A 14,990-nucleotide genomic window follows, 5' to 3' on the forward strand; every position below is an offset into this window, starting at 1 on the left:
ACTGCCCTAACAGTAAAGAATCCTCTTCTATGTTGGTGGAAAAACCTCTCCTCTAGAAGCAGAGAATGCCCCCTTATGACCGTCACCTTCCTTGGTATAAACGGATCCTCGTAGAGATATTTGTATTGTCCTCTTATATAATTATACATGGTTATTAGATCGCCCCTCAGTCATCTATTTTTCTAGTCTAAATAATCCTAATTTTTGCTAATCTCTCTGGGTATTGTAGTTCCTCAATCCCCTTTATTAATTTTGTTGCCCTCCTTTGTACTCACTCTAGTTCCATTATTTCATTCCTGAGCACTGGTGCCCAAAACTGTACACAGTACTCCATGTGCGGTCTAACCAGGAATTTGTACAGAGGCAGTATAATGCTCTCATCATATGTATCTAGACCTCTTTTAATGCACCCCATGATCCTGTTTGCCTTGGCAACCGCTGACTGGCACTGGCTGCTCCAGGTAAGTTTATCATTAACTCGGATCCCCAAGGCCTTCTCCCTGTCAGATTTACCCAGTGGTTTCCCATTCAGTGTGTAATGGTGATATTGATTCCTTCTTCCGATGTGTATAACCTTACATTTATCATTGTTAAACCGCATCTGCCACCGATCGGCCCAAGTTTCAATTCGATCCATCTGTAGCAGAATACTATCTTCTCTTGTATTAACTGCTTTACATAGTTTTGTATCATCTGGAAATATCAATATTTTTTTTCTGTGTAAATCTTCTACCAGATCATTAATAAATTTGTTGAAGAGGATAGGTCCCAACACCGACCACTGGTCACAGCAAACCAGTTAAAGAATATGCCATTTATAACCACCCTCTGCTTTCTATCACTAAGCCAGTTACTTACCCATTTACACACATTTTCCCACAGACCCAGCATTCTTATTTTGTGTACCAACCTCTTGTGTGGCACGGTATCAAATGCTTTGGAAAAATCAAGATATACCACGTCCAATGACTCACCGTGGTCCAGCCTATAGCTTACCTCTTCATAAAAACTGATTAGATTGGTTTGACAGGAGCGATTTCTCATAAACCCATTCTGATATGGAGTTAAACAGTTATTCTCATTGAGATAATGCAAAATAACATCCCTCAGAAACCCTTCAAATATTTTACCAACAATAGAGGTTAGACTTACTGGCATATATTTTCCAGGTTCACTTTTAGAGCCCTTTTTAAATATTGGTGCAACATTTGCTATGCACCAGTCTTGTGGAACAGACCCCGTCACTATAGTCCCTAAATATAAGAAATAATGGTTTTTCTATTACACTACTTAGTTCTCTTAGTACTCGTGGGTGTATGACATCCGGACCTGGAGAATTATCTATTTTAATCTTATTTAACCATTTCGCACCTCTTCTTGGGTTAGATTGATGACCTTAATCTATATTAAGGGTCATCAGTCTAACTGTACCGTCACACTATACGATTTACCTACGATCACGACCAGCGATACGACCTGGCTGTGATCGTAGGTAAATCGTAGTGTGGTCGCTGGAGAGCTGTCACACAGACAGCTCTCAGTGACCAACGATGCCAAAGTCCCCGGGTAACCAGGGTAAACATCGGGTTACTAAGCGCAGGACTGCGCTTAGTAACCTGATGTTTACCCTGGTTACCAGCGTAAAAAAAAACAAACAGCACATACTTACATTCCGGTGTCTGTCCCTTGCCGTCTGCTTCCCGCACTCACTGACTGCCGGCCGTAAATTGAAAGCACAGCACAGCGGTGACGTGACGTCACCGCTGTGCTCTGCTTTCACTTTACGGCCGGCAGTCAGTGAGTGCGGGAAGCAGACGGCAAGGGACCTGATGGACACCGGAATGTAAGTATGTGCTGTTTGGTTTTTTTTACGCTGGTAACCAGGGTAAACATTGGGTTACTAAGCGCGGTCCTGTGCTTAGTAACCCGATGTTTACCCTGGTTACAAGCGAACGCATCGCTAGATCGGTGTCACACACACCGATCTAGCAATGACAGCGGGAGATCCAGCGACGAAAGAAAGTTCCAAACGATCTGCTACGACGTACGATTCTCAGCAGGATCCCTGATCGCTGCTGCGTGTCAGACACAGCGATATCGTAACGATATCGCTGGAACGTCACGAATCGTACCGTCGTAGCGATCGAAATGGCACTGTGTGACGGTACCCTTACCCAAGAAGAGGTGCGAAACCAGATGAATAAGATTAAAATAGATAATTATCTGGATTTTCTTTGTGTCTTGGCATTTCACCTAGCATTTTATTTTCCACTGTGAATACTGTGGAGAAGAAGGTGCTTAATATATTAGCTTTTTCCTCGTCATCTACAACCATTCTTTCCTCACAATTTTTTAAAGTAAAAATGGGAAAAATGTGTTTTGTTTATATTTTAATTAAAATACATTATACTGGCTGGGTGTTTAGTTATAATACAACTATAGGATTAGTAATGGATAGGTGTCTTATAGGTGCCTCTCCATTACTAAGTTGTGAGGTTGATACAAAGGTGACATCAACCCCACAAATATGAACTCCACTTGCCACTGCCACAGGGCAAGTGGTAAGAGCCGAGCAAAGTGCCAGAATTGACGTATTTAATAGATGTGCCTTTTCTGGGCAGCTGCGGGCTACTATTTTTAGGCTGGGGGAGCAAATATCCCTGACCCCTTACCAGCCTTTGTCAAAAATTGTTTTTTTTAAATATTTATTTAAATAATAAATATGGCACTAGGACCGCTCTATTCTGTTCCCGCATCTGTCAGTTTTGCCTGGCTGGTTATTAAAAATACAGGGGAACCCTACGTCATTTTTTAAATAAATTAATGTATTTATAGCACAGGCAGCAGCTGAGGAATGCTCCCATCAGTCCCCGCCTTCTCTCGATGTAGCAGTTGAATACAACTCTCAACATTGCCCCTGCTTGCGCTGATCGCAGGTGTGAGCAGAGGACAGTGATGTAAGCTGTCTACAGCACCCGGAGCCAGAGAACAGCGCGAACAGTACTGCTGATTACCAGGCGTTGGTACATGTACCATTTCATCCTTGTGTCATCAGTGTGCAAGTGTGCAGTACGTTTTGCGGCCCGTGCTGCTGTTAAAATATGGACACATAGTCCATGGAAATACACTGATATGTGCACAGACCCATTTGCTTGAATGGGTCAACGTGTGTAAGTGTCTCCAGTACGTGAAAACTGTCACCACATGTACCCGGACACACAGATGTCTGAAAGAGCCCTAATATGCAGTCATCAGCTATGTGACGTGGTATTACTTAGGAGACCACTCCAGCATACTGACCGCTCCTTGTGCCATCCTCAGCAGACATTTGGTAGGCACAATTTTCTGCATGGCTCTCGCACTGACCACAAAAAGATTTGTGGGGCTTAAGCGCCATGCTGTCTTTAGGAGATATAAGTGTATAAACAATAACTGGATATTCGAATCCTCAGGCTCATTATAATGCCAGTGGGTAGTCAGCTCAGACACTTATTTTATTAAGGTCTTCTATGTCTGACATGAGTCATAACTCTTTCTCTTATATCGATTTAGTAAATGTGACCCCATACCATTACGATTAATGAATTTTGCCATATCAAAGTCCTGATTTTTTAATTATAAAGGACATTGATCAGGAATCTATTGATAATTTATACTATTTAATATATTTACACCTGGGCACAATACCGGGAGTTTAGTGGATCACAGCTGTCCAATTTATAATATAACTAGATGGGGGCCCAATTCTAACCCATCGGGTATTCTAGATGCATGTCCACGTAGTATATTGCACAGTCATGTAGTATATTGCACAGTGACGTAGTATACAGCACAGAGCCACGTAGTATACAGCACAGACACGTATATTGCCCAGCCACGTAGTATATTGCCCAGCTACGTAGTATATTGCCCAGTCACGTAGTATATTGCCCAGTCATGTAGTATATTGCCCAGTCACGTAGTATATTGCCCAGTCACGTAGTATATTGCCAAGCGACGTAGTATACAGCACAGAGCCACGTAGTATACAGCACAGAGCCACGTAGTATATTACCCAGCCACGTAGTATATTGCCCAGTTACGTAGTATATAACACTGCCCACGCAGTATATAACAGTGGCCACGTAATATATAGCACAGCCCACGGAGTATATCACACTGCCCACATAGTATATAACACTGCCTATGTAGTATATAGCAGCCACGCGATATCTAACACAGCCCACGTAGTATACAGCAATGTGGGCACCAAATCCCTGTTAAAAAAATAATTAAAATAAAAAATAGTTATATACTCACCCCCTGGGATCCAGCGGAGCTCTGGCGATACGCGCACGGCTGCCGCCATCTTCCGTTCCCAGGATGCATTGCGAAATTACCCAGATGACTTAGCAGTCTTGCGAGACCGCTAAGTCTTCTGGGTAATTTCGCAATGCATTGCCGGGAACGGAAGAAGGCGGCAGGCGCGAGCGGATCGTCAGACAATGGAGGGTGAGTATAGCAGTTTTTTTTTTAAATTATTTTTAATATTACATTTTTTTACTATTGATGCCGCATAGGCAGCATCAATAGTAAAAAGTTGGGGACACACAGGGTTAATAGCAGTGGTAATGGAGTGCATTACCCGCGGCATAATGCGTTCCGTTACCACCGACATTAACCCTGTGTAAGCGGTGACTGGAGGGGAGTATGCAAGCGCCGAGCACTGACTGCGTGGAGTAATGAGCGGCCATTTTCTCCCGGACTGTGCCCGTCGCGGCTGTTTTGCCGCGACCAATCAGCGACTAGGATTTCCATGACAGACAGAGGTCGCGACCAATGAATATCCATGACAGACTGACAGATGGACGTGACCCTTAGAAAATTGTATAGTAGATATTTACACAGCAGTGATCCAATACACACTCTCACTTGGGTGCATGATGCTTCATACTTAGAAAAATATTTAGAATTGAGAGTCCTCAGTGGTTGATACCTTTTAATGGCTAACTGAAAAGATGGTAACAAATTGCAAGCTTTCGAGAACTACTCAGGTCTCTTCATCAGGCATAGACTAATATGAAATCTGAAGAATCACATATTTATGCACAACACAGCACAGAAATAATGTCATAGATAAGACAGGTGACACGAAGCCTGATAAAGAGACATCATTAGTCTTGAAAACTTGCTATTTGTTACCATCTTTTCAGTTAGGGTACCGTTACACTATACGATTTACCTACGATCACGACCAGCGATATGACCTGGCCGTGATCGTAGGTAAATCGTAGTGTGGTTGCTGGGGGGCTGTCACACAGACAGCTCTCCAGCGACCAACGATGCCGAGGTCCCTGGGTAACCAGGGTGAACATCGGGTAACTAAGCGCAGGACCGCGCTTAGTTACCCGATGTTTACCCTGGTTACAAGCGTTAAACTAAAAAAAAAAAAACAGCACATACTTACATCTGGTGTCCGTCAGGTCCCTTGCAGTCTGCTTCCCGCACTCAGTGACTGCCGGCCGTAAAGTGAAAGTGAAAGCACAGCCGCTGTGCTCTGCTTTCACTTTACGGCCGGCAGTCACAGTGCGGGAAGCAGACGGCAAGGGACCTGACGGACACCAGAATGTAAGTATGTGCTGTTTGTTTTTTTTTTAGTTTAACGCTTGTAACCAGGGTAAACATCGGGTAACTAAGTGCGGTCCTGCGCTTAGTTACCCGCTGTTTACCCTGGTTACAAGCGAACGCATCGCTGGATCGCATCGCTAGATCGCTAGATCGGTGTCACACACACCGATCTAGCAATGACAGCGGGAGATCCAGCGATGAAAGAAAGTTCTAAACGATCTGCTACGACGTACGATTCTCAGCAGGATCCCTGATCGCTGCTGCGTGTCAGACACAGCGATATCGTAACGATATCGCTGGAACGTCACGAATCGTACCGTCGTAGCGATCGAAATGTTATAGTGTGACGGTACCCTTAGCCATTAAAAGGTATCAACCACTGAGGACCTCAATGTGTATGTGAATACTTTATTCTTCTTTACCCCCTTCCTTATTATCTGCCTTTTAAACAAGGTACCTCCCAGCCATTGCCTCGGGACAGCTTAGCAGGTGCTAGTTGGCCCTTTAAGTACAGGCACTAGGGCACTGTATGGGCACTAGGCTCGCCACCGGGATTCTGAATTAGACAGGAAGCAGGGAGCAAACTACGCAGTCAGGGTTGTGAGTACGCCAGCATCCCTGAATATATTGCCAGTATGAATGAATAAACACATCACAGATTTTTAAATGATTGCAGAGAGATAAAAGTTGCAAGTAACCTCATTTTAAAGGCCCATTTAGACATGACAAATATATATATACTAGATGGTGGCCCGATTCTAATGCATCAGGTATTCTAGAATATACATGTCCACGTAGTGTATTGCCCAGCGACGTAGTATATTGCCCAGCCACGTAGTATATTGCCCAGTCACGTAGTATATTGCCCAGCGACGTAGTATATTGCCCAGTCATGTAGTATATTGCCCAGCCACGTAGTATATTGCCCAGCCACGTAGTAAATTACCCAGCCATGTAGTATATTGCCCAGCGACATAGTATATTGCTCAGCGACGTAGTATATTGCCCAGTCATGTAGTATATTGCACAGTCACGTAGTATTTTGCCCAGCCACGTAGTATATTGCCCAGTCACGTAGTATATTGCCCAGCCACGTAGTATATTGCCCAGTTACGTAGTATATTGCCCAGCCACGTAGTATATTGCCCAGTCACGTAGTATATTGCCCAGCCACGTAGTATATTGACCAGTCACGTAGTATATTGCCCATCCACGTAGTATATTGCCCAGTGACGTAGTATATTGCCCAGCCACATAGTATATAGCAGAGCCACGTAGTATATTGCCCAGCGACGGAGTATATTGTCCAGCCACATAGTATATTGCCCAGTCACGTAGTATATTGCCCAGCCATGTAGTATATTGCCCAGCACAGAGCCACGTAGTATAGAGACTTAAAAAAATAAATAATATAGAGAATGTTCAGCACAGCCGAAGGAAGGAGGTGCATGGTCATAGGTTCCCAAGCTTCAATATATAGATAATAAGTGACTGGCACACTCCGGACGTGTTGTGATGCAAGATTGGGGTTTATTATACATACAGTAACACAAACGTTTCGGTCGTAACTGGACCTTCATCAGTGTGATAGATAACTAGTATGTTGAAGGAGCCCCAATAGTTAAAACTACATTGCATCAGAAAAAAGCCTGGAGCTATATGAAATTCAGGTGATAGTATCGGTCCATGGACACAGGGGAATATGGCCCAGATGGTGCAGAAAAGAAGCCTGAAGGTATATAGATCCCAGCAGGTGAGAACAATCTGCAGATGCAGGGTGGTGTATCACAGGTAACGCTATCCCCCAGTAGATATGAAACCATGCGGAGTCGCCGCTGCTGTGGGCTAAGAGGAAGGTATGCGCTGTCAGCCTGATGAGTGGAGGGAGCACGCGGTGTCCACGCGCATACCTTCCTCTTAGCCCACAGCAGCGGAGACTCCGCATGGTTTCATATCTACTGGGGGATAGCGTTACCTGTGATACACCACCCTGCATCTGCAGATTGTTCTCACTTGCTGGGATCTATATACCTTCAGGCTTCTTTTCTGCACCATCTGGGCCATATTTCCCTGTGTCCATGGACCGATACTATCACCTGAATTTCATATAGCTCCAGGCTTTTTTCTGATGCAATGTAGTTTCAACTATTGGGGCTCCTTCAACATACTAGTTATCTAGCACACTGATGAAGGTCCAGTTACGACCGAAACGTTTGTGTTACTGTATGTATATTAAACCCCAATTTTGCATCACAACACGTCTGGAGTGTGCCAGTCACTTATTATCTTTAAAAAAATAAATAAACATATACTCACCTTCCGAAGGCCCGTTGAAGTCCTGCTATACTCACCATCCGTCTCCTTTCCCGCTCCTCGCCACGCTCCCGGGATCGCTCCATTGCAAGCGTCAGCTTCCGGTCCCAGGGCTGGTGTGAGCAGGACCTATGATGGCGTCGCGGTCACATGACCGTGACGTCATGGCAGGTCCTTGTCGCACACCAGCCCTGGGACCGGAAGCTGCCGCTTGCAATAGAGCGGTCCGGGGAGCGTGGCAAGGAGCGGGAAAGGTGGCGGAGGGTGAGTATAGCAGGTTTTTTGTTTTTTTTATTATTCTTAACATGACATATTTTTACTATTGATGCTGCATAGGCAGCATCAATAGTAAATAGTTGGGGACACACAGGGTTAATAGCAGCGGTAACGGAGTGCGTTACACCGCGGGCCGTTACCACTGCCATTAACAATGTGTGAGCGGTGAGTGGAGGGGATTATGGAGCGGGCACCGGGCAGTGAGTGGAGGGGAGTAGGGGAGGGACTAATCGGACTGTGGCCGTCGCTGATTGGTCGCGGCAGCCATGACAGGCAGCTGCCGAGACCAATCAGCGAATGAATAACCGTGACAGAAGGACAGACAGACAGACGGAAGTGACCCTTAGACAATTACCGGTATATAGTAGATATAGTGTCTTGAAAAAGTGTTCACACTCTGTGAACTTTTCTACATTTTTTCACGATACATCTACAAGCTTAAATGTACTCTCTTGGGATTTTATGTGATAGAATAACACTGAGTAGCAATATTTGTAAAGTGTAAAGGAAATTATACATGGTTTTCTATATGTTTTAAAAACATAAATCTGAAAATTGTGATGTGGAATAGTATTCAGCCCCCTGAGTCAATACTTTGTAGAACAACCTTTCACAGCAATTACTGCTGCAAGTCATTTGGGTATGTCTCTAACAGCTTTTCACATCTAGAGGCTGAAATTTTTACCCATTCTTCTTTGGAAAATAGCTCTAGCAAAAGTTAAGATTGGATTGAGAGCATGTGGGAACAACAATTTTCAATTCTTGAAACAGATTCTCAATTGACTTTAGATTTGGACTTTGGCCCATTACAACACATGAGTATGCTTTGATCTAAACCATTGTATGGCAGTATGATTGAGATCGTTGTCCTGACGGAACATGAACTTATGCCCCAGTCTGTAATCTCAGACAGACTCGACTCAATGATGTTGAGATGGGAGCTCGGTAGGGGCCATATCATCATTTCCATGACTCTTTGTTCATCTGAAGAAGCAGCGGATAGTTCGTAATGACATTAGCTGTATGTTTGGGGTTGTTGTCTTGAATAATAAATTTATGCTAATCATATGCCTCCCTGATGGTATTGCATGATGGATACTTGTATGTACTTGCTACCTATATTTCTCAGAAATGAGGACAGCAAGAAATGGCCAACTTTAATGACCATAGAAACGGTAGTTGGCCGAGGGAACTTAGAACTTTCCTTCGAAATAGGAAGATATGGAGCAGTGCCATCAGATCAGAATTATCCGCAAATAGTGGTACCTAACTACACCTATCTACTGTTCTGAAAAATCTGTCCAGAAGTGGTCTTGATAGAAGAACTGTTGCCATAAAGTAAATTTTGACATATAAGCAAGGCAAAGTGACTCGACTATGCATGAAAACATGAACTGGGGTTCAGAAAAATGGGAGCAGGTAATCTGGACTGAGGAGGCAAAAACTTGAAATATTTGGCTGCTACCGAAGGCAGTTTGTTTGCTGAAGGACTGGTGAGTGGAATAATAATGAATGTCTGCAGGCAACAGAGGGGCATATTAGAGATCCTTGCAACTTTAAGGCCTCATTACAGCAAATAAAGTTCAAAATGTGGTCAAGATTTATGGTGTCCTCAATGTTGTAGAATACAGACACATACTTACGCATCATGCAATACCATAAGTGAGGTGCCTGATTGGCTTCAAATGTATTCTGCTGCAGGACAAATACCCCAAATAATACAAGCTCTGCTTTCAACATCATTGAGTCAGTCTGGGATTAAATGAAGAAATACAAGGACTGTGGTTACTAGTTCTCCCAAGATGTTTAGAATAATCTTCCTTTTAAGTTTTTCAAAAACTGAGTACAAGTATAACTAGAAGGATTGATGCCTTGATGCTGTTTTGAAGGTAAAGGTTGGTTACACCAAATATGGAATCAATTTACATTTATTTTTTGTTCACTCAACTTTTTTGTTAATTTATAAAAATAAACTTTTAATACTCTTATTTTTTTAAAGCATTCTTACTCTGTCCCATGTATTCCACATGTATTCCACAACTGGCCATAAAGCTTTTGCACTATACTGTATGTATACAATTTATTGCAATACCAAGAATGAATAGTCTTGGAGGTATAAAATCACTGGATCGATCGACATTAATGATGAAAACATTGAAACAAAATTTTCAAAGCATCTCAATCTTTTCAGTAGCAAATATGAGTACAAGTCACAGAAATTAAATGCTCTTTTACTCATTGGGATGCTGTCACTAAGGTTTTTAATTGTTGTTTGGGGAATGTTTTGCCACACTGAAGCTCGTAGTGATGCAAATCCTCCAGATGCGCTGCTGGCAGCTTCTTTTGTGATTACTGACGAATGAGGAGCCACATTTGCCCATGGAAGACAAGTCTAAAGACATTGCAGGCCACAATAGCACATTTAGGCCCTGCAGGTTGCTCACATTAGCACGAACAACATGTGGCATAGCATTGTTGTGTTAAAAATTGTTCCTAGGATGCTTCCACATTCCCTTGTGAAGGCCGTTTCATAGTCTTATCCACATGGTCTCCAAACCAATCTCAGGATAACATTGCACCCAAAACAAAAGTGGGACTCATCACTGAAGAGGATAGACCTCCATTCCAGACTCCATTGCTGCATTACATTGCACCATGGTAGACTTTGAGAGCGGTGATGTGAATTCAATTAAACACCTGTAGTTGTTATCTGGCTCATAGCCCAGTCTCATGCAAACACATTCTGTGGGTTTGTGTAGACACTGTATGATACTTTAGGCTTTCTTTGCAACATCTAATTTCACTTGCAGCTCCGAAAGGATGACTATACACCATTTTTTGGATCTAGCGAGACCAAATGGGCAACACCATGAAGAGGCTTTCACAAGGGAACATTACACCGATTCTACTTTCTGGATTTTGGTATGAGGTGGCATAAAGCACAATAGAAAGACATCTCCAGTCTGCATTTCAGGTATACTAACAGGTCAACATTACATTGTTTTGGTTGTTGAATCAGTGGTGTAACTGTTTCTACAATGAGCCATTTTTCGTTATGTCAACACTAGGCCACATGTTCATACTACTTTGAGCAGCTTGCATGGTTTAAGTGTGCTATTATGCCCTGCAACAGCGTCGGACTGGGGCACCTTGGGCCCACCAGAGAAAATCATTCTTGGGGCCCACTATGTAGCTACATACAAATAGATACAAGACCACTAATTGTGCGGTAAAAAGCGCTAATATCAGGGTATAATATAAGGTAGTTCATGTTTTAATAATGTAGCAAGGGTTGGGGTAGCCCCCTCACAAAATATAATGTAGCCCCCTCATAAAATATAATGTGGTCCCCTCTCATTGAATATAATGCAGCACCCCACAAAATATAATGCAACCCCCTCAGGTATGACACAGTCCCCACCATAGAATATAATGTAGCACCCCCATAGGGTATAATGCAGCTCCCTCATATAGTATAATGCAACCCACCACAGAATATAATGTAGTCCCCAGAGAGAATGCAGTTCCACCACAGAATATAATGCAGCCCCCCCATAGAGTATACTGTAGCCCCCTCATATAGTATGATGTAGCCCCCCATAATATAATGTAGTCCCCTGAGAGAATAATGCAGCCCCACCACAGAATATAGTGCAGCCCCCCATAAAGTAGAGTATACTGTAACCCCTCATATAGTATTATGTAGCCCCCCATAATATAATGTAGTACCCTGAGTATAATGCAGTCCCCCCACAGAATATAATGTAGCCCCCCAGGGCTGTATTTAGAGTTTCTGCTGCCATAGGCACTTTTAGTGCTGCCTCCCCCTTTGGTGAGTATGACACTATCGGCAGTGACTTTGGCAAGAATCACTGATGTGAAAGTCACCTTTTGCAGCAGATCTGGCAGTTTTTCTGCATCTGCTGCGTAACGGATCCCTTACAGCAACACTGCATTCGGCCTCATTCATTCCCTATGGGATTTGCGGCACTTGTCGTGATCTGGCAAATGCGGTACCATACCTCCCAACTTTTGAAGAAGGAAAGGAGGTATAAAGTTTGCGGCGCGCGTAGTGCGCCCCGGCAAATTTTAGGCCACGCCTCTGACCACACCAATTTCACAACTAGTCACACCCATATCCACGTCCCAACCACAGCCATTTAGCACTGCTGATCACACTGTTTTATATACAATAAATATAAACAAAAAAAAATATGGCCACACAATGCTCAATACTGTATAACGGCCACCACACATGATGCTCAATACTGTATAATGGCCACACATGATGCTCCATAGTGTATAATGGCCACACATGATGCTCCATAATGTATAATGTCCACACAGTGCTCCATACTGTATAATGGCCACACATAGTGCTCCATACTGTATAATGGCCACACATAGTGCTCCATACTGTATAACGGCCACACACAGTTCTCCATACTGTATAATGATCCCACATGATGCTCAATACTGTATAATGGCCACAAATGATGCTCCATACTGTATAATGGCCACACATGATGCTCCATACTGTATAATGGCCACACATGATGCTCAATATTGTATAATGGCCACAAATGATGCTCCATACTGTATAACGGCCACACATGATGCTCCATACTGTATAATGTCCATTGGCCACACATGATGCTCCATACTGTATAACGGCTACACATGATGCTCAATACTGTATAATGGCCACACACAGCTCTCCATACTGTATAATGATCCCACATGATGCTCAATACTGTATAATGAGCCCCCCCTCCTGTATGCATGGCTCATATTCCCCTTCCTGTATGCATGGCTCAGATTCCCCCTCTTGTATGCATGGCTCATATTCCCCCCCCCCGAATGCATTGCTCATATTCCTCCCCCCCCCCCCGAATGCATGGCTCATATTCCCTTCTGTGTGCTTGGCCCATATTCCCCCCTGAATGCATGGCTCATATTCCCCCCCTGAATGCATGGCTCCTATTCCCCCACTCCTGTATGCATGGCTTATCTCTCCACCACCCCCGCTCCCGCTCCTGCTCCTGACCTGCTCCCATCTTGCATGGCGCGCCGGCTTGTGTCCTCCTTCATCCCCCGTCCCCCAGTCCCTCCATCCCTCCTACTCACCTGACCCATCCCTCATACTCACCTGACCTGTCCCACACACCGCGCGGCCGCACCGATATCCCTCTGGCTCTGTCCCGACTCCCGGCACAGCACCTTCTTCCTGCATGAGCGGTCCTGTGATACCGCTCATTAAGGTCATGAATATGTGCATATTCATGACCTTAATGAGTGGTACCACGTGACCGCTCATTCAGGAGAAGCTGCAGACGCCGAGACCAGGCATCGCTGGAGCAGGGTGAGTATCGTCTTCAAGGAGGGTCGGAGGGAGGCGGGGGAGGGGGGCCCACACAGCAGGTGTCAGTGCCTGGGCCCAGTCCGAGCCTGCCCTGCAACATATCCGGACTTATCTCTCATTGATCTCATCTGGGACATCATTGTTTCGCAATTGCAAAGGAAGCTGTCAGCAGCAGATCTTGATGATTTATATGCTAAAGTGCATTCAGCATGGCAAAACACTTCAGGCAACTATTAATAATCTCATTGATAGCATATTAAGGCGCTTAAGTGTGTGTATTTATGTGCTTTGCACTTATATTCAATACTAAATAAATTGAAATGTTTTGAAAACTTTGTTTAAATTTGTTCAACTTTTGCATATTACCAACATGACTGTTGATCATATGATTTTTATAACTCCATTACTTTTCCTTCTTGGTGTTAAAATTTACATTTTGAGGAGTATGTACAACATATCCATTTATATTTAGATTTTAATGCAATAGTATTGGCACTTATTATTATTATTATTAATAATAATAATTGTATTTGTTTATTTATTATGCTTTGCTTATATAGTGCTATCATATTCCTCAGCGCTTTACGTTATCATTGTCACATTATCACAAACACGGGGACAATATACAAACTCCTTGCAGATGTTGTCCATGGTGGGATTTGAAGCCAGGACCCTAGCTCTGCAAGACCACAGTGCTAACCACTGAGCCATGATTTTTTTTGATTTTAGAGATACCTTTATTGCAAAAAACAATGGAAAATGCCATACCTCAAGCATGCTGCATTTTAAAAAAATGCCACTGATGAAAAAAAGCTCATCAGAATCCAAAATGCAAAAATATGTAGTCATGTCTAAACATTAAATTAAGCATTTGTAAACCACACAACAATGCAGTGAATATCAATTACAGTGTCACAAGTAACTTCTAAGTTGGTGCTATAGTTGGTCTTAGAAAATTTTGACAATCACTGATACTATTTGGGGCCTTAGATAAGTCAATATATTGTCGTTTTATGGCTTAAAAATTTAAATATATATCTAGTTTACACTGCTTGTTCATTTTATTCCAGAAGATCCTTCAGAGGAATTTGGATTTCAGAAGAAAGCAATCAAACACACTCAGGAGATTGTGGTAAGTTGTAGTAAGAAAGCATTTCATAATGTTTCAAAATGATCCTCATTATCACACTTATTTATCTCAGTACTGAATACTTGTAATATAATTTGGTTAAATGTTAGGAAGCACTGAAAATGTTTAGATTTTCTTTATATTTAATTATGCTACCTATAGTTAGGCAGTTAGACCATTCGGGAAAGGCATTTTCATAGCAAAGAACATAGATATACATTGTGTCTACTGTTCCCTTTCACTCTGACTTCTTTCTTCCTGGCTTGGCTTGATTAATAAGGGCACCTTCAGACCATAGTGATT

General features: G+C 43.1%; 1 protein-coding gene across 2 annotated transcripts in view; it reads left to right on the forward strand.

Moving 5' to 3' along the window:
- Positions 1–14,990, forward strand: part of FMN2 (formin 2) — a 528,461-nt gene that overhangs the window by 105,394 nt on the left and 408,077 nt on the right. For both annotated transcript variants that reach the window (XM_069769445.1, XM_069769446.1), the window contains exon 4: positions 14,629–14,690. In XM_069769445.1, the coding sequence (XP_069625546.1) occupies positions 14,629–14,690 (62 nt within the window). The remainder of the gene's footprint in view (positions 1–14,628; positions 14,691–14,990) is intronic.

The sequence above is a fragment of the Ranitomeya imitator genome, chromosome 5, assembly GCF_032444005.1.
Source record: "Ranitomeya imitator isolate aRanImi1 chromosome 5, aRanImi1.pri, whole genome shotgun sequence".
NCBI classification, from domain to species: domain Eukaryota; kingdom Metazoa; phylum Chordata; class Amphibia; order Anura; family Dendrobatidae; genus Ranitomeya; species Ranitomeya imitator.